Source organism: Geotrypetes seraphini, chromosome 11 (genome assembly GCF_902459505.1).
Source record: "Geotrypetes seraphini chromosome 11, aGeoSer1.1, whole genome shotgun sequence".
Taxonomy (NCBI): domain Eukaryota; kingdom Metazoa; phylum Chordata; class Amphibia; order Gymnophiona; family Dermophiidae; genus Geotrypetes; species Geotrypetes seraphini.
In genome coordinates this window covers 139130670-139149401 of record NC_047094.1, presented here as the reverse complement: position 1 = coordinate 139149401, position 18732 = coordinate 139130670, and the positions used below count along the sequence as shown (strand labels likewise).

The window sequence follows — 18732 nt, the reverse complement described above, 5'->3', positions numbered from 1 at the left end:
AGTGATATGTATACCAAATTTGGTTGAAATCTCTCCTTGTGTTTCGGAGTTATGCTTGAAAATCATCTCAGCGAGGCCGAAAACTATGGGGTAGACAGTAATATCGGTCGTTTTTGAGAATCTTTACATGTCGCCCCCTTCCCACCCCCACAGTGTTTTTCCCCAGGTAGCAAGTGATATGTATACCAAATTTGGTTGAAATCTCTCCTTGTGTTTCGGAGTTATGCTTGAAAATCATCTCAGCGAGGCCGAAAACTATGGGGTAGACAGTAATATCGGTCGTTATTGAGAATCTTTACATGTCGCCCCCTTCCCACCCCCACAGTGTTTTTCCCCATATAGCAAGTGATATGTATACCAAATTTGGTTGAAATCTCTCCTTGTGTTTCGGAGTTATGCTTGAAAATCATCTCAGCGAGGCCGAAAACTATGGGGTAGACAGTAATATCGGTCGTTTTTGAGAATCTTTACATGTCGCCCCCTTCCCACCCCCACAGTGGTTTTCCCCAGGTAGCAAGTGATATGTATACCAAATTTGGTTGAAATCTCTCCTTGTGTTTCGGAGTTATGCTTGAAAATCATCTCAGCGAGGCCGAAAACTATGGGGTAGACAGTAATATCGGTCGTTTTTGAGAATCTTTACATGTCGCCCCCTTCCCACCCCCACAGTGTTTTTCCCCAGATAGCAAGTGATATGTATACCAAATTTGGTTGAAATCTCTCCTTGTGTTTCGGAGTTATGCTTGAAAATCATCTCAGCGAGGCCGAAAACTATGGGGTAGACAGTAATATCGGTCGTTTTTGAGAATCTTTACATGTCGCCCCCTTCCCACCCCCACAGTGTTTTTCCCCAGGTAGCAAGTGATATGTATACCAAATTTGGTTGAAATCTCTCCTTGTGTTTCGGAGTTATGCTTGAAAATCATCTCAGCGAGGCCGAAAACTATGGGGTAGACAGTATAATCGGTCGTTTTTGAGAATCTTTACATGTCGCCCCCTTCCCACCCCCACAGTGTTTTTCCCCAGATAGCAAGTGATATGTATACCAAATTTGGTTGAAATCTCTCCTTGTGTTTCGGAGTTATGCTTGAAAATCATCTCAGCGAGGCCGAAAACTATGGGGTAGACAGTAATATCGGTCGTTTTTGAGAATCTTTACATGTCGCCCCCTTCCCACCCCCACAGTGTTTTTTCCCCAGATAGCAAGTGATATGTATACCAAATTTGGTTGAAATCTCTCCTTGTGTTTCGGAGTTATGCTTGAAAATCATCTCAGCGAGGCCGAAAACTATGGGGTAGACAGTAATATCGGTCGTTATTGAGAATCTTTACATGTCGCCCCCTTCCCACCCCCACAGTGTTTTTCCCCATATAGCAAGTGATATGTATACCAAATTTGGTTGAAATCTCTCCTTGTGTTTCGGAGTTATGCTTGAAAATCATCTCAGCGAGGCCGAAAACTATGGGGTAGACAGTAATATCGGTCGTTTTTGAGAATCTTTACATGTCGCCCCCTTCCCACCCCCACATTGTTTTTCCCCAGATAGCAAGTGATATGTATACCAAATTTGGTTGAAATCTCTCCTTGTGTTTCGGAGTTATGCTTGAAAATCATCTCAGCGAGGCCGAAAACTATGGGGTAGACAGTAATATCGGTCGTTTTTGAGAATCTTTACATGTCGCCCCCTTCCCACCCCCACAGTGTTTTTCCCCAGGTAGCAAGTGATATGTATACCAAATTTGGTTGAAATCTCTCCTTGTGTTTCGGAGTTATGCTTGAAAATCATCTCAGCGAGGCCGAAAACTATGGGGTAGACAGTATAATCGGTCGTTTTTGAGAATCTTTACATGTCGCCCCCTTCCCACCCCCACAGTGTTTTTCCCCAGATAGCAAGTGATATGTATACCAAATTTGGTTGAAATCTCTCCTTGTGTTTCGGAGTTATGCTTGAAAATCATCTCAGCGAGGCCGAAAACTATGGGGTAGACAGTAATATCGGTCGTTTTTGAGAATCTTTACATGTCGCCCCCTTCCCACCCCCACAGTGTTTTTCCCCAGGTAGCAAGTGATATGTATACCAAATTTGGTTGAAATCTCTCCTTGTGTTTCGGAGTTATGCTTGAAAATCATCTCAGCGAGGCCGAAAACTATGGGGTAGACAGTAATATCGGTCGTTTTTGAGAATCTTTACATGTCGCCCCCTTCCCACCCCCACAGTGGTTTTCCCCAGGTAGCAAGTGATATGTATACCAAATTTGGTTGAAATCTCTCCTTGTGTTTCGGAGTTATGCTTGAAAATCATCTCAGCGAGGCCGAAAACTATGGGGTAGACAGTAATATCGGTCGTTTTTGAGAATCTTTACATGTCGCCCCCTTCCCACCCCCACATTGTTTTTCCCCAGATAGCAAGTGATATGTATACCAAATTTGGTTGAAATCTCTCCTTGTGTTTCGGAGTTATGCTTGAAAATCATCTCAGCGAGGCCGAAAACTATGGGGTAGACAGTAATATCGGTCGTTTTTGAGAATCTTTACATGTCGCCCCCTTCCCACCCCCACAGTGTTTTTCCCCAGATAGCAAGTGATATGTATACCAAATTTGGTTGAAATCTCTCCTTGTGTTTCGGAGTTATGCTTGAAAATCATCTCAGCGAGGCCGAAAACTATGGGGTAGACAGTAATATCGGTCGTTTTTGAGAATCTTTACATGTCGCCCCCTTCCCACCCCCACAGTGTTTTTCCCCAGGTAGCAAGTGATATGTATACCAAATTTGGTTGAAATCTCTCCTTGTGTTTCGGAGTTATGCTTGAAAATCATCTCAGCGAGGCCGAAAACTATGGGGTAGACAGTAATATCGGTCGTTTTTGAGAATCTTTACATGTCGCCCCTTTCCCACCCCCACAGTGTTTTTCCCCAGATAGCAAGTGATATGTATACCAAATTTGGTTGAAATCTCTCCTTGTGTTTCGGAGTTATGCTTGAAAATCATCTCAGCGAGGCCGAAAACTATGGGGTAGACAGTAATATCGGTCGTTTTTGAGAATCTTTACATGTCGCCCCCTTCCCACCCCCACAGTGTTTTTCCCCATATAGCAAGTGATATGTATACCAAATTTGGTTGAAATCTCTCCTTGTGTTTCGGAGTTATGCTTGAAAATCATCTCAGCGAGGCCGAAAACTATGGGGTAGACAGTAATATCGGTCGTTTTTGAGAATCTTTACATGTCGCCCCCTTCCCACCCCCACAGTGTTTTTCCCCAGATAGCAAGTGATATGTATACCAAATTTGGTTGAAATCTCTCCTTGTGTTTCGGAGTTATGCTTGAAAATCATCTCAGCGAGGCCGAAAACTATGGGGTAGACAGTAATATCGGTCGTTTTTGAGAATCTTTACATGTCGCCCCCTTCCCACCCCCACAGTGTTTTTCCCCAGATAGCAAGTGATATGTATACCAAATTTGGTTGAAATCTCTCCTTGTGTTTCGGAGTTATGCTTGAAAATCATCTCAGCGAGGCCGAAAACTATGGGGTAGACAGTAATATCGGTCGTTTTTGAGAATCTTTACATGTCGCCCCCTTCCCACCCCCACAGTGTTTTTCCCCAGATAGCAAGTGATATGTATACCAAATTTGGTTGAAATCTCTCCTTGTGTTTCGGAGTTATGCTTGAAAATCATCTCAGCGAGGCCGAAAACTATGGGGTAGACAGTAATATCGGTCGTTTTTGAGAATCTTTACATGTCGCCCCCTTCCCACCCCCACAGTGTTTTTCCCCAGGTAGCAAGTGATATGTATACCAAATTTGGTTGAAATCTCTCCTTGTGTTTCGGAGTTATGCTTGAAAATCATCTCAGCGAGGCCGAAAACTATGGGGTAGACAGTAATATCGGTCGTTATTGAGAATCTTTACATGTCGCCCCCTTCCCACCCCCACAGTGTTTTTCCCCATATAGCAAGTGATATGTATACCAAATTTGGTTGAAATCTCTCCTTGTGTTTCGGAGTTATGCTTGAAAATCATCTCAGCGAGGCCGAAAACTATGGGGTAGACAGTAATATCGGTCGTTTTTGAGAATCTTTACATGTCGCCCCCTTCCCACCCCCACAGTGTTTTTCCCCATATAGCAAGTGATATGTATACCAAATTTGGTTGAAATCTCTCCTTGTGTTTCGGAGTTATGCTTGAAAATCATCTCAGCGAGGCCGAAAACTATGGGGTAGACAGTAATATCGGTCGTTTTTGAGAATCTTTACATGTCGCCCCCTTCCCACCCCCACAGTGTTTTTCCCCAGATAGCAAGTGATATGTATACCAAATTTGGTTGAAATCTCTCCTTGTGTTTCGGAGTTATGCTTGAAAATCATCTCAGCGAGGCCGAAAACTATGGGGTAGACAGTAATATCGGTCGTTTTTGAGAATCTTTACATGTCGCCCCCTTCCCACCCCCACAGTGTTTTTCCCCAGATAGCAAGTGATATGTATACCAAATTTGGTTGAAATCTCTCCTTGTGTTTCGGAGTTATGCTTGAAAATCATCTCAGCGAGGCCGAAAACTATGGGGTAGACAGTAATATCGGTCGTTTTTGAGAATCTTTACATGTCGCCCCCTTCCCACCCCCACAGTGTTTTTCCCCAGATAGCAAGTGATATGTATACCAAATTTGGTTGAAATCTCTCCTTGTGTTTCGGAGTTATGCTTGAAAATCATCTCAGCGAGGCCGAAAACTATGGGGTAGACAGTAATATCGGTCGTTTTTGAGAATCTTTACATGTCGCCCCCTTCCCACCCCCACAGTGTTTTTCCCCAGATAGCAAGTGATATGTATACCAAATTTGGTTGAAATCTCTCCTTGTGTTTCGGAGTTATGCTTGAAAATCATCTCAGCGAGGCCGAAAACTATGGGGTAGACAGTAATATCGGTCGTTATTGAGAATCTTTACATGTCGCCCCCTTCCCACCCCCACAGTGTTTTTCCCCATATAGCAAGTGATATGTATACCAAATTTGGTTGAAATCTCTCCTTGTGTTTCGGAGTTATGCTTGAAAATCATCTCAGCGAGGCCGAAAACTATGGGGTAGACAGTAATATCGGTCGTTTTTGAGAATCTTTACATGTCGCCCCCTTCCCACCCCCACAGTGTTTTTCCCCAGATAGCAAGTGATATGTATACCAAATTTGGTTGAAATCTCTCCTTGTGTTTCGGAGTTATGCTTGAAAATCATCTCAGCGAGGCCGAAAACTATGGGGTAGACAGTAATATCGGTCGTTTTTGAGAATCTTTACATGTCGCCCCCTTCCCACCCCACAGTGTTTTTCCCCATATAGCAAGTGATATGTATACCAAATTTGGTTGAAATCTCTCCATGCGTATCAGAGTTATGCTGGAACATACATACATACACACACAGATACATCTGTTTATATATACTGTATATAGATTTGATATAAATACTTATCAGTTTTCTAAACAATATACAATATTTTTTAATAAAAGGGAAATAAATAAAATCAGACAAACACTAGACTTCACAATCAGGAAAAAAAAGGGAAAGAACTCCAATAAATTACAACAGTAAGGAGAAAACGAATGGGAATGGGTATTGGTTGATGGATGGATATAGAATTAACCCAGATTTAAGGCAAAAAGTGTTCTACAGTATCCAAATCTAATTTCTTAAGTTTCAAAAGCATCTTTAAAAAGAAAGTTCTTTAGAGATCCTTTAAATCTCTCCAAGACTGTATCTTCCCTTAAATCAGTTGGTAAGGAGTTCCAGAGTTGTGGGACTGTAACAAAAAAAATATTAGTCCGTTGTGTATTAATCACTTTCATAGATGGGACAGACAAAAGGTGCTATTCATTTGATCTAAGTGTTCTGGATGAGGGGTAAGCTATGAGAAGTTTATCTAAAAATGCAGGTGCTTTAATGCTCGAGTTTTGAAAATTATTAGGTCCCTCCACCCCCACCCTGCACATATACATTACAGGTAGTGGACTCAATATAATAACATGTAAACTGCTTTGCTTGTATTACAGAAAAGAGGTATATCGAATCCATAACCCCATTTACCATTAATGATTTCCTTTCCATTTATTTCATTTCTTTTGTGATTTTTTTTATGTTTAAATCTTTTTATTAAACAGCGACAACAGCAGAACCAATAAAAGCGTAAAACAATGTTTACAATAGAATTTAGCCACCATGGAGGACTGGACTCTTATGTCCTCCAAGGCCACTCGGCAAACAACAAACCACCCCTCCCCGCAGAAAGAACCCCTCCCAACCTCCCTTCCCACCCCCCAACCAACAGAAAATACAACATTGCACAGACAGAGTTGAGATGTCAAACGGGTATGGCAGAATATAATTGGAGTCTATTTAGTATATGGCTACGACTCACTGGAGACAAAATGTTCAAATATGGAGTCCATGTGTTTACAAAGTCTCTGCTCCGGCGACAAGAGGAACAGGCCAAGCGGGCCTCCCAGCCCATAAGCTCATGTAGCCGATTTCTCCAATACCAAAATGAGGGTAGTTCAGAAGAGAGCCAGTAACATAAGATACATTTATTCCCCAAAATGAAACATTTACGAAGAAATAGTTTTTCTGAAGAAGTGTACACTGAGAGCAATGAAATATGAGCAAATAACATAGAAAGCGCCGATACAGGGATGGGAACCTGCAAAAGGTCCTGCAAGCAGGAGGCCAGTGCTTTTCAAAAGGCCTGGATCTCCACACAGCTCCAGAGACCATGAAAATAAGAGTTAACCTCAACAGAACAACACACACAGAATTGAGTGTCAACACAGCCTATATAATAAGCCTGGCTTTGAGAAACATAAGCCTGCAGGACTGTGCGATAGTGACATTCCCGTAATTCAGCATTATAGACTAGACCAGCTGTGCGTTTCAGCACCCTTAACAAAAAACTGCCCCCAAGGTCCCTTCCCAAATCACGCTGCCAGGCTGCCAGAACGCTGAGAAAAACCCTGGGCGGTCTAAGATCCATGATCTGTCTATGAAAATAAGAAATCAGGACCCTAGTGTCCTGATCTGTTACCAAAATAAGCACAGAAGTGGATCCCAAAATTCCCACCCAGAGAACCCCTGGGAGAGAGCCCACATAGTGCCTGAGTTGACAATAGGCAAAAGAAGGCCAATCCCAGGAACCCCCCGCCTCTCCAGGTCTCACAGGAAAGAAGGGCCCCAGCATCCTGCAGAACATGCTGTAACTGATTTGACTCCCCAAGCCCAACAGCGACCAAAAATGGACGGGCCAACATCTGGAGGGAAAGCTAAATTCCCCACCAAGGGCAAAATTATTTCCTGGTGTCACCATGAAATCTTCTTCCCTTAAGTTTCAAGAGGGCATCCGCTAAAACTTAAGGGGGGAAGATTTCATGGTGACACCAGGAAATACTTCTTCACCGAACGGGTGATTGATCGATGGAATAAACTTCCACGCCAGGTGGTTGAGGCTAGTAGCGTGCTCGACTTCAAAAGTCGATGGGACAAACAGGTGGGGGTGCTACAGAGTTATGCATAAAAGATGGGTATTCCAGGGAGGGAGGGTTCTTGAGTAAGCAGACTTGTTGGGCTGCCGGCCCTCTTCTGCCGTCATACTCTATGTTTCTGTTTCTAACATGGGAGTCCTGATTCCACAACCAAAGAGTCCGGTGCCACGCTAACCACAGAGGCCGAAAAAGAATTCTATTCCAGAGGCTCGGCAATTTCGGCAAGGGGGCATGGAGGACGTAAAGAAGATGAAGAGGATAAAAATAATCCCGCTTCAAGGAAAGATCCGTGTAAAAAAAGGTGCCCAACACTCAATCACCGACATGGCGTAACAAGCAGGCCTGATTATATGCCCTGATGTCAGGCACACCAAACCACCCTCGGTGGTAGGATCAGTCTTTTGATTTTTTAAGCCTTTATCTTATCCAATAGGTTTCCAAACTAGGGGTCAAGACCACAAATGAATTAACAGAAATGGGGTTACTCCTCTAAGGGTTAACAAATCTATGACATACATGCCACAAGATGGCATGCCAATAAGTTTTTTTTGTGAAACATTTATAAACATTCAATCCTCCCCCCAATAGTGACTCCCTTCACACAGGTTCACAGTCTGTGACTCGATTGCTATGGTCATCAGGTGTATGAAAAGTAAATTATTCTTACTTAAATTCAGTTTAAAAATATTCCAAAGCATTAGTATCACAATTATTTTTTAAAATGTAGTCCATGCTAACACTGACTTAGGCCTGTTTCACAAACTTGCATCAGGGAGCAGTCCTGAACTTAATTAACAACAATGAAAAATACAAATATACATATTAACATTCAAAACCAAAAATAATCCAAACCACAAAATGCATTGACACAGTCAGCACCTGCACATCTCATCATGTACAGACTTCCTCTAACATTGGCACTGAAAATAAAAACACCAAGTTTTAATGTCTTGGAACCAATAACCATCTTAGTTTCACTTTCAAAAATTACGAGTGCCAACCCAACTCCCGATTTAAATCCTAAGGGGACATAGTATCCAAAACAAACTGAGTAGATTTTTTTGTTTTGGATACCTTGTCCCTTCAGTGTTTAAATCAGGAGTTGGATTGACTGTCGTAATTTTGAGAGTGAAACTAAGAAGGTTATTGGTTCCAAGCCACCATATGTTGTATTAAAACTTGGCGTATTTTTTCTCGGTTTCATTGTTAGAGAAAGTTTGTACAAAATGAGATGTTCAGGTGCCGACCTTCAAAGCATTTTCTTGTTTGGATTATTTTTGTTTTTGAATGTTAATATGCATACATCCCCCTCCATATTCTTGGGGGTTAGGGGCACAATCCCCTTGTGAATAAGAAAAATTCCAAAATAAATTTGTGGCCGACTGAACCACTGCTGCCTCCTTGAACTCTCCACACCTTACTTTTTTTTTTTTTTTTTTCTAAGTTTTTTTTATTGATTTTTTCACATATCAACAAGTGTTATAAATTTTCCATACATTTATCTTAACAATACACTTGATATCTCTATAATGTATTTTATATAAACCATATTTTATATTATTTTTCTTATGAATTTATGTAACATATATATTGTAATGATTTTATCAATTATTATTTAATTATGAACCCTTTTCTCTCCCTTTATCACATTAATTTCTCATAGGACTATCATTTATTCATTATGATATATTTTTTATAATGTATAATAAAGATAATAAATTCCTTACCCCTTCCCTCCCTCCCTTCTTTAACCATTATCTTATTATGGGAAAAAAAAAAAATTAAAATCATTCATTGCAAAAATCTGTTAATGGTCCCCAAATCTTCTTGAACTTATCCATATATCCTTTTTGTGTTGCAAATGTACGCTCCATCTTATATATATGGCAAACTGAGTTCCACCAAAAATTATAGTTCAATCTGTCATAATTTTTCCAATTATGTGTAATTTGCTGTACTGCTACTCCGGTCAATATAAATAATAGTTTATTGTTATTTGATGAAATTTTACTTCGAGCTCTCATTGCAGTACCAAACAGAATCGTATCATATGTCAAGGCTACCGGATTTTCTAACATCCTATTAATTTGAGGCCAAATTGATTTCCAAAATGTTAATATGAATGGACAATAGAATAAAAGATGATCTAATGTCCCTGCTTCAAGATGACAATGCCAGCATCTATTAGACTTAGAGCTATCTATTCTATGTAAACGTGTAGGGGTCCATAAAGCTCTATGTAAAATAAAAAACCAAGTTTGTCTCATAGAAGCTGACAATGTGCATTTTAACCTCCAAGACCAAAGTCGTGGCCATTGAGATGCATTAATCTGATGCTTAATCTCAATGCTCCAAATATCTCTAAGACCATTTTTTTTCTTTTTATGTACGAATTCAGATATTAATTTATACCACATTGCGGCCTGGTGACCCATACTATGATAGTTATTAAGATTTTTCCATTCAGGGAACCCTACCTGAATGGCCTGCTTCAATTGCATCCATCTGAAATATTGTGATTTATTCAAACCGAATTTATTTTGCAATTGTGAAAACTCAAGCAGTTTACCTTTATTCATTACATCCTCTAAAATACGAATTCCAGCAATCATCCAATGTTTCCAGATAATTTTAAAACCGCCAACTTTGATCTTTTAAAACCTTACTTTTAAAGCCTCGCAAGACTATGGGAACTCACAGTAGCCATTTTTGTTTGTGGCTCTGCACAGCGCAGGAGTGTAGGAAGATAGCTTCTACCCTGCTTCACTGCTAGATCACCATGTTTTAAAAGTAAGGTGTGGAGAGGTCCAGGAGGTAAGGGTGATTTAGAGACTTGCTCATGAATATGTAGGGGGGAGGGGGACTGTATTTGTATTTTTCAGTGTCCTAAGTTTGAGACTGCTCCCTGATGTAACTTTGTGAAACATGGCCCATGTCGGCATTTTGTATGCATGTTTGCCTTACCCATAGGTAGAGAAACTATTAAAATATTCCCACACTGAGGGGGAGATTCTCAAATGTTCACGGTAAAATCCGATGGGCTGCTGTCTCAGCCGCTACTATAATGATTTAAAAAAGGCGAGTCATTCTTTAAAAAACCGCGCATGCAAATGAGGTTCATGGAGGGTTGCTAAATTTTCATGTGCCGATCACTGGTGATAGTGATCAGCACATGCACAGAATAAACCCACAAATAATTTTAAAAAAAGACCCCAAATCAAAGATCGGCAGGAGGTATGCCCACTCCCTCCCGCTGTCGAAGTCAAGTAAAGCCCCCCCCCCCCAAACAATGGGAGGGATGCCAACTCCCGCCGCTGCAGTTAAGCATACTGCCCCGACATAGGAGGGGCCTTAAGCAACCTGGGCCAATCAGAGTCTTAGGCCCCTCCCTGGCGCATTCCAGGATGCACCAGGGAGGGGAAGACCCATCATTTTGAAGAGGTGGGCCTGCTGGCTGGAGGGGGTAGGCATCCCTCCAGCCGGCCTTCGTTAATAAGGTAAGGGGTTGGGGGGGCTTTCAGAGGCATGGGGGGGGGGGTGTTGGGGACACTATGGTCCCTCGGGTGACTTATTCCACATGTTGAGAAACACTGTTCTAGACTCTTGCCCTGTCCTTCCTTCACCTGCCTACTGTCTCATTCTGTTTATGCTTCTCCAAGTTTGATTCTTTGGATGCCAGTCAGCCCTAAGGTTTTTGAAGAATTTTGCATATATGTTCAATGTGCATGCAGGGGTACTTCCTGAGCTCCTTAGATGCTTTATTGACTGTTTGTTATTCTAAAGTTACTTCACATACTATCGATGGATCTCTTTATGCTTGGGTACTGACTTCAGGTGGCAGTAGAGCTCCTAGTGAAGTAGGCTCAAATCAACAAGACAACCCAGAAAGCTTTTTTAATCATGAGAAATCTATGTAAAATAAGAAAATTCTTCGACATAGAGCAATACAGGCTCATTGTCCAATCCCTTATCTTAGGTCTACTGGACTACTGCAACTCTCTCTATCTGCCATGCCCTGCCAGCATGCTAAAACAACTACAGACTATACAAAACACTGCTCTCAGACTGATCTACTCACTGAGAAAATATGACCACATCACCTCTGCCTACCTGGACTCACACTGGTTACCAATACAAGCACAAATTCAGTTCAAACTTTACTGTCTATTATTCAAAGCATTAAATGGCTCTGCCCCCTCCTACCTAAACAACCGCCTAAATCTGATCCGTTCCTTTAGACAAAGATCTCTGACCCCATTTACTTATCCTCCACTCAAAGGTACTCAATGCAAGAAGATGTTTGACAACCTACTTGCGACGCAAGCAGCAAAACTCGACCACTCCATCTCCAACCTGCTGACAACAATGTGTGACCTCAAAACATTTCGAAAAGAAATCAAAATCCTGCTATTCAAAAAATTTATCCGGTCACCTTAACCCCACCCATCTTCCCTCCCCTCCCTAATATAACCCCTCTCAATTCCTCCACTCATCTGGTATTCTTTTCCACTCCAAAATATCAACCAAGAATACAGTACCCTAAAATATAATGCTTCTGGAAATATCCAGCTATCTTATTTTTTATCTTATTTGTAATATTGCCTAGAAATGTCCAGTTGTTCTACTTGTTAACTAATTTGCAATATCTCCTGGAAATATCCAGCTATCTCATCTCATTTGTAACCCAAAATTGTAACCTTCCTGGAAATGTCCAGTTAGCTCTTTTGTAATCTGCCTTGAACTGCAAGGTACAGACGGAATAGAAGTCACTAATGTAATGTAATGTAAAGGAGAGTCGGAGGAAAAAATCTGATTCCTTCTGCAGATGGCTCGTGACCATCTGCAGATAACCCACATGTCTAGAATGACTCGCCCATCTACTGGAAAAGATTTAATCAAGGTAATAATAATAATTTATTTTTGTATACCGCCATACCTGAAATTTCTAGGCGGTTTATAGCAATCGAATGCAATGCAATATAAACAGTACAAGTGCAAATACATACTATCTCTGTTTATCCTTACAACAAATATTGTCCTCTGAGAATCTGTTTTGTCTTCATTTAGGGAGAAGTGGGACACTGGTTGGCATGTGCATTATACGTTGCATGTCGTAAAAGCATCCTTCCAACAGTTGGAAGGGGGATAATGGAAGGAAATTGCGTTTCTCTGACTAGAATACTACGTTCAGCTAAGTTAAGGTAGAATTTTCTTTCTTACAGAATAGTTGTTTTGGTTAGTACCTTTTCTTTGGAAAGCAAATACTGTAAAAAAATAATAAAACAAATTATAAATCATTCTTTAGGAAACTCTCCAGACCGGTATAGGCACAGATCTTACAGGTGGGTAATATCTCATCATGACCAGCAGGTGGGGTCTGAGACAAAACTTTGGAATAGTACATTAATAGGTGACTCTCCATTTATCCATCAGTCTTCTCTCAGTCTCCAGCAGGTGTGAGTGAGTTGTACCCATCTCCCTTGGTTAGGGCTGTTGGAATTTGATTAGGGCTCCTAGTCCCTGTTTTGGTGCCGGACTGAGCTTGGGTGGACCCTGTTTGGGGTCCGTCCAACCTTGGGGATGTCACACCGGGCGGGTCTCCTGCTGTGTCTCTGTCCCCCTTTTCTCCACATCCCCAACATTTTTGTAGAGGTGCCTCAGCAGTAAGCCTTGCTCTCTATTCAGGTAAGGCATACTGCTTTGAGAGCCAGTGGAGTCTGTTCTGCAGAAAAAAAAAAAATCCTCAGGCAGTGCCGGTCTAAAGGGTTGCTTTCCCTTTAAATTTACTATAAATTACTAACCAGCAGTTTTCTTTTAGCTAGCTAGCATATGGAGCAATGAGCACAAGTATTTGTTGTTTTTTTCCACTGCTGTTTGGAGTGTGTTATACTGTTTTCAGTTGAAGTCTTTCCTAGGTTCGGCTTGGCTATTTGGCAGACTGAGTTGCTGGGCAGATTCTAGCCTGATATAGAAGTTTGTGCTCTATCTCTACCTGCTGGTAGCAGTGAGGTATATAACCCATTCATAAGGACTATACCAGTCTACAAGCTAACAGAACTTACCTGAAAGTTGGCCGGACGGATCCTCGCACCGTCCAGGCAGCAGGCCCGCCAACGTCCAAATGAGGCGGGCCCTCCACTCCACTGCCCAACCCACACGATCCTAGGGCCTGATTGGTCCAGGCGCCTAAGGCCCCTCTCGCTACAGGAGGGGCCTTAGATGCTTGGGCCAATCAGGTTTGAGGATGGGAGACTGGTAGTCGTGGCCGCTATACTAATCGAGGCAGGGAGATCCTTGCCGCGATTAGGTATAGTGGCCGCATGTACTTACTATGTAGGCCAGCATTTTGCTAGCCTACATTGTAAGCGTCTCCCGCTCTGCTAGGGAGATGAGTAGGGCCGTCTAGGTTCGCTTAAGGCTACTGCCTAGCCTTAGGCGGGCTTGCGGGCCTCTCTAGGCTCCCTGGAGGTGCCTTCAATATAGGCGGCCTGCCTGGGGAGCATTTTTTAAAAAAATTTTTTTAGAAAATGTGCCTCCCGATTGGCTGATTAGACAGCTGTAGGACGCCTACAGCTGCCTACAATTGGGAGCACTTTGGAGAATCAGGGCCTCAGTGCTAGATTTTTTTTTTTTAAGTTATCCAGAAGCTGTAGTGTTATAAAATATCTTTCTTCATTGCTTAAATAGCAGGGAAAACTGTTATTACCAATCACATCTTTTGTTAATTTTGGGCAGGTAATTTTTATTTTATAAAATTTTATAACTCTCTTCTTTTTTAAATACAATAAAACCTGCCCAGGGTGGAGATAAATCAGTCATAGTAATGGTCAGTACTTCAATTTTGATTGCTTTTCTTTTTTTTTTCTTAAGTTTAATTCAGTTTTTTAATAAAATGAAAAAATGGATGGACATGTCCAACTTATCCCAGGAGTTCAGAGAGCGAGTTGAAAGCCTTGAGAGGAACTTTGAAGTATCCACTGTCATTTTCAAGAAGTTTGTACCAATATTTATGAATATATTTCAAAATCCATATGAAGACCCACCTAAGTTGCAAAGAAGCAGGAAACAAAGGTGAAGTGGTTTGAATCTATTTAACAAATGACTCAATATAATTGTTAAAGAAAAAACTTATTCCATGATGTAGATTTTAAGGATTTTAATCCCAGTTCTTCTAGTTATGCTGACCATAGACAAGTCACTATCTAAGCACACTACAGATAACCACAAATTTAGAATAATTAATACCTGTATAATAGGGTGTGTCAATTTTAGAGATGTCATAATTTTATAAAGCACTAATGAAAAAAACTATCTTTAAATTTTGTGTAATATGTTATTTACCTACCTGGAATTTCTAGGAAATTATGCAAAAATACACACATTACTGAAATATATTGCATTGCATATTACAGTAATGCATTTTGTGCCTTATCTTACTTATTTATTAACACTAACACATTAGTTTCATTTTCTCTTTCACATGTTTTCAACATAGGGTCATCATAGTGATAATCTTTGTAAATTGAGAATGGCCAAAAGAAAAACAATGCTACAAGATTGGACTTGTTTACATTTGGTGGGATCGGGCAGAAAACTACCTGTAGCTGAACAACCAACTGTCAGGGATCTCATTAGATATGGGTTGCATTTGAGAGATATTGGTGATTAAGACAGTCGAAGTTGCAGCACTGATGAATTTGTCATAGAAACATGATGGCAGATAAAGGCCAAATTGCCCATCTAGTCTGCCCATCCACGGTAACCATTATCTCTTTCTCTCAGAGATCCTACGTGCCTATCCCAGGCCCTCTTGAATTCAGACACAGTCTCTGTCTCCACTACCTCTTCCGGGAGACTGTTCCACGCATCTACCACCCTTTCTGTAAAAAAGTATTTCCTTAGATTATTCCGGAGCCTATCACCTCTTAACTTCATCCTATGCCCTCTCATTGCAGAGTTTCCTTACAAATGAAAGAGACTCATGCAACAAAAATGATAAAGGGCATGGAAAACCTCTCATATGCTGAGAGGCTGGGGCTCTTTTCCCTGGAAAAGCGGAGACTTAGAGGGGATATGATAGAAACTTATAAGATCATGAAGGGTATGGTGAAGGTAGAGAGAGATAGATTCTTCAGAATGGCGGGGGCAACAAAAACTAGAGGGCACTCAAAAAAATTGAGGGGAGATAGATTTAGAACAAATGCTAGGAAGTTCTTCTTCACCCAGAGGGTGGTGGACACTTGGAATGCGCTTCCAGAGGAGGTGGTTGAGCAGAGTACGATTTTGGGTTTCAAAAAGGGATTGGACGAGTTCTTGAAGGGAAAGGGGATCCAGGGGTATAATGAGTAATAGATCACTACAGGTCATTGACCTGGAGGGCCGCCGCGGGAGCGGACTGCTGGGCGTGATGGACCTATGGTCTGACTCGGCAGAGGCAATGCTTATGTTCTTATATTATGTAGGTATTTAAATGACTATCATATCTCCCCTCTCCCGCCTTTCCTCCAAAGTATACAGATTGAGATCTTTAAGTATGTCCCCATACGCCTTATCACAAAGAGCACACACCATTTTAGTAGCCTTCCTCTGGACCAAATCCTTTTTATATCTTTTGGAAGGTGCGGTCTCCAGAATTGTACACAATATTCTAAATGAGGTCTCACCAGAGTCTTCTATAGCGGCATCAATACCTCCTTTCTCCTAATGGCCATACCTTTCCCTATGCAACCTAGCATCCTTCTAGCTTTTTCCGTCACCTTTTCAACCTGTTTTGCCACCTTAAGATCCATTACATACAATCACACCCAAGTCTTCCTCTTCTGTCGTGCACATAAATTCTTCAACCCCTAAACTGTACCGTTCCCTCTGGTTTATGCAGCCTAAATGCATGACCTTGCATTTCTTAGAATTAAATTTTAGCTTTCAAATTTCAGACCATTCTTCAAGCTTCGCTAGGTCTTTCTTCATGTTATTCACACCATCCGGGATGTCAACTCTATTGCATATTTTGATATCATCCGCAAAGAAATATAATTTATAAAAATATTAAAAAGAACAGGCCCAAGAACAGAACCTTGAGGCACACCACTGGTAACATCCCTTTCCTCAGAGCGATTTCCATTGATCACTACCCTCTGTCGCCTTCCACTCAACCAGTTCCTGACCCAGCCTGTCACTTTGGGACCCATCCTGAGGGCACTCAGTTTATTTATTAGATGTCTGTGTGGAACACTGTCAAAGGCTTTGCTAAAATCTAAATACACCATATCTAGCGCACATCCTCTATCCAATTCTCTGGTCACTCAGTCAAAGAAATTGATCAGATTTGTCTGATAAGACCTACCTCTAGTGAATCCATGTTGCCTCTAGTCCTGTAATCCACAGGATTCCAGGAACTTGACCATTCTCTGTTTTAAAAGTATTTTCATTAATTTGCTTACCACAGAAGTCAGACTTACCAGTCTGTAATTCCCTTCTTCTTCCTTACTTCCACTTTTGTGGAGAGGTACCACCTACGCCTTTCTCCAGTCCTCTGCTACCACTCCCGACTCTAGAGACTCATTGAAAGGTCAGTCAGCGGAGCTACCAGAACTTCCCTAATTTCCTTCAGCACCCTTGGATGTACACCATCCAGCCCCATCACTTTGTCTACTTTTATTTTAGCTGGCTCCTCACGAACACAATCCTCTGAAAATCGATCAGGGTCTATTACTCCTCCATCCCTATTGACGTTTGTCTTTGCAGTCCTGCTCCCGGTGCTTCAGCCATGAACACAGAACAGAATTATTTGTTAAGCAATATGGCCTTTTCTTTTATCAGCTTCTACATATTCCTCCTCTTCACCTTTGAGTTTCACAATGCCACTTTTGCACTTCTTCCTATCACTAATATATTAAAAAAAAGTCTTGTCTCCCCCTTTTACCGTGTCAGCTATTTTTTCTTCCATTTGCATCTTTGCTTTCCTGACTACACGACCAGCCTCTCTTAACTTTTCCAGATATTTTTGCCTATCTTCATCTTTTCTGCGATCTTTTGTAGTTTATGAAAGCTAACCTCTTATTCCTTACCTTCTCAGATACTACTTTTGTCATTTATTTAATGACTGGATTATTTGCTGAATGGTGCAAAGCAAATCCAAAATTCAGTGGTTCTTTTATAAATAGCCATGTTAAGATTAAAGCAAAGTTGAAATCCAAGTGGAAACAAACCAGCAAAATTTCAGTGGACACACCAAAACTAGAGGAAAAAGACAGATTTATGGAGAAGCTTGACACACTGATGCTCATACTTACCTGCAAGTGTGAAATAAAGAGTTGGTGTGATGTGGGATACACCTACTTTGTGACTGCATCAGAGAGAAGATTGCTGGGATTGATTTAGTCTTTATAAAAGGTCAAAGAGAAAGTTGGGAGTATTGGACCTCATCAGATTGCATCAATGGAGCTACCTGAGACCAGAAGACAAGAACTACAGAAGGAAAGGCAGGCAAAAAGGAAGGAGGATGAAGAAAAGCAGAGAATGAAGTGTGGAAAGAACAGCATAAGAGCAAGAGATGATGGAGAGATCTGTGCTTGAAGTAGAACAGGGAAATTTAGATGATGTGGAGGAAGCTCCTGTGACTAGAGAAAGTTAGGAAGAGGCCAAAATATAATTTGAGGATATTAACTAACGTAGCTGTTGCCAGTTTAAGACACTATATTGAACTGAAAGAAACAGCAGAGATTGCAAGACTCATTACTCGCTTGGACACTGCTTTGGTGATTGATCACAAGGTGAAGTGGACTCTGGTAAGAATCATGAAAAAAATAGGATGCACAATTTGAGGAAGAACTATAGCAGAATGGCATCAGTTGGACTTTTTTGATGGTCATTTATTTTTATGAGATTTACTATACCGCCTTTAACTGTAAACATAAAACAGAACAAGGCATTTTACAATCTAATGATAACATAGGTGAGAAAAGAGCTACAATATTCAGATAGGAAAGCACACTCATATTAGATACAAAAGCATAAGGAATTATGTAAAAAACAGGGAAAACAAAAAATGGTAAAACATGTATATAGGAACTAGTAGCAAACTGCACCTAAGGGCCACTCAGTTAATGTAAGAATGCTTGCTCGAACAGCCATATTTTAACTGCTGCCTTAAACTTCTTCAATGAAACCCCATACTAAATGTATGGAGGGAGAGAATTCCACAAAGCCGGGGCT

At 41.1% G+C, this 18732-nt stretch overlaps 1 protein-coding gene across 4 annotated transcripts in view; it reads left to right on the top strand.

Moving 5' to 3' along the window:
• The window catches only part of RBL1 (RB transcriptional corepressor like 1), a 190909-nt gene that overhangs the window by 5659 nt on the left and 166518 nt on the right, over nt 1–18732 (top strand). For 2 of the 4 annotated variants that reach the window (XM_033963280.1, XM_033963281.1), the window contains exons 2-3: nt 12586–12719; nt 14389–14589. The exons of 1 other annotated variant lie outside the window; for it this stretch is intronic. In XM_033963280.1, coding sequence (XP_033819171.1) covers nt 12586–12719; nt 14389–14589 — 335 coding nt within the window. The remainder of the gene's footprint in view (nt 1–12585; nt 12720–14388; nt 14590–18732) is intronic. One more of the 4 variants, XM_033963282.1, reaches the window with a different exon arrangement.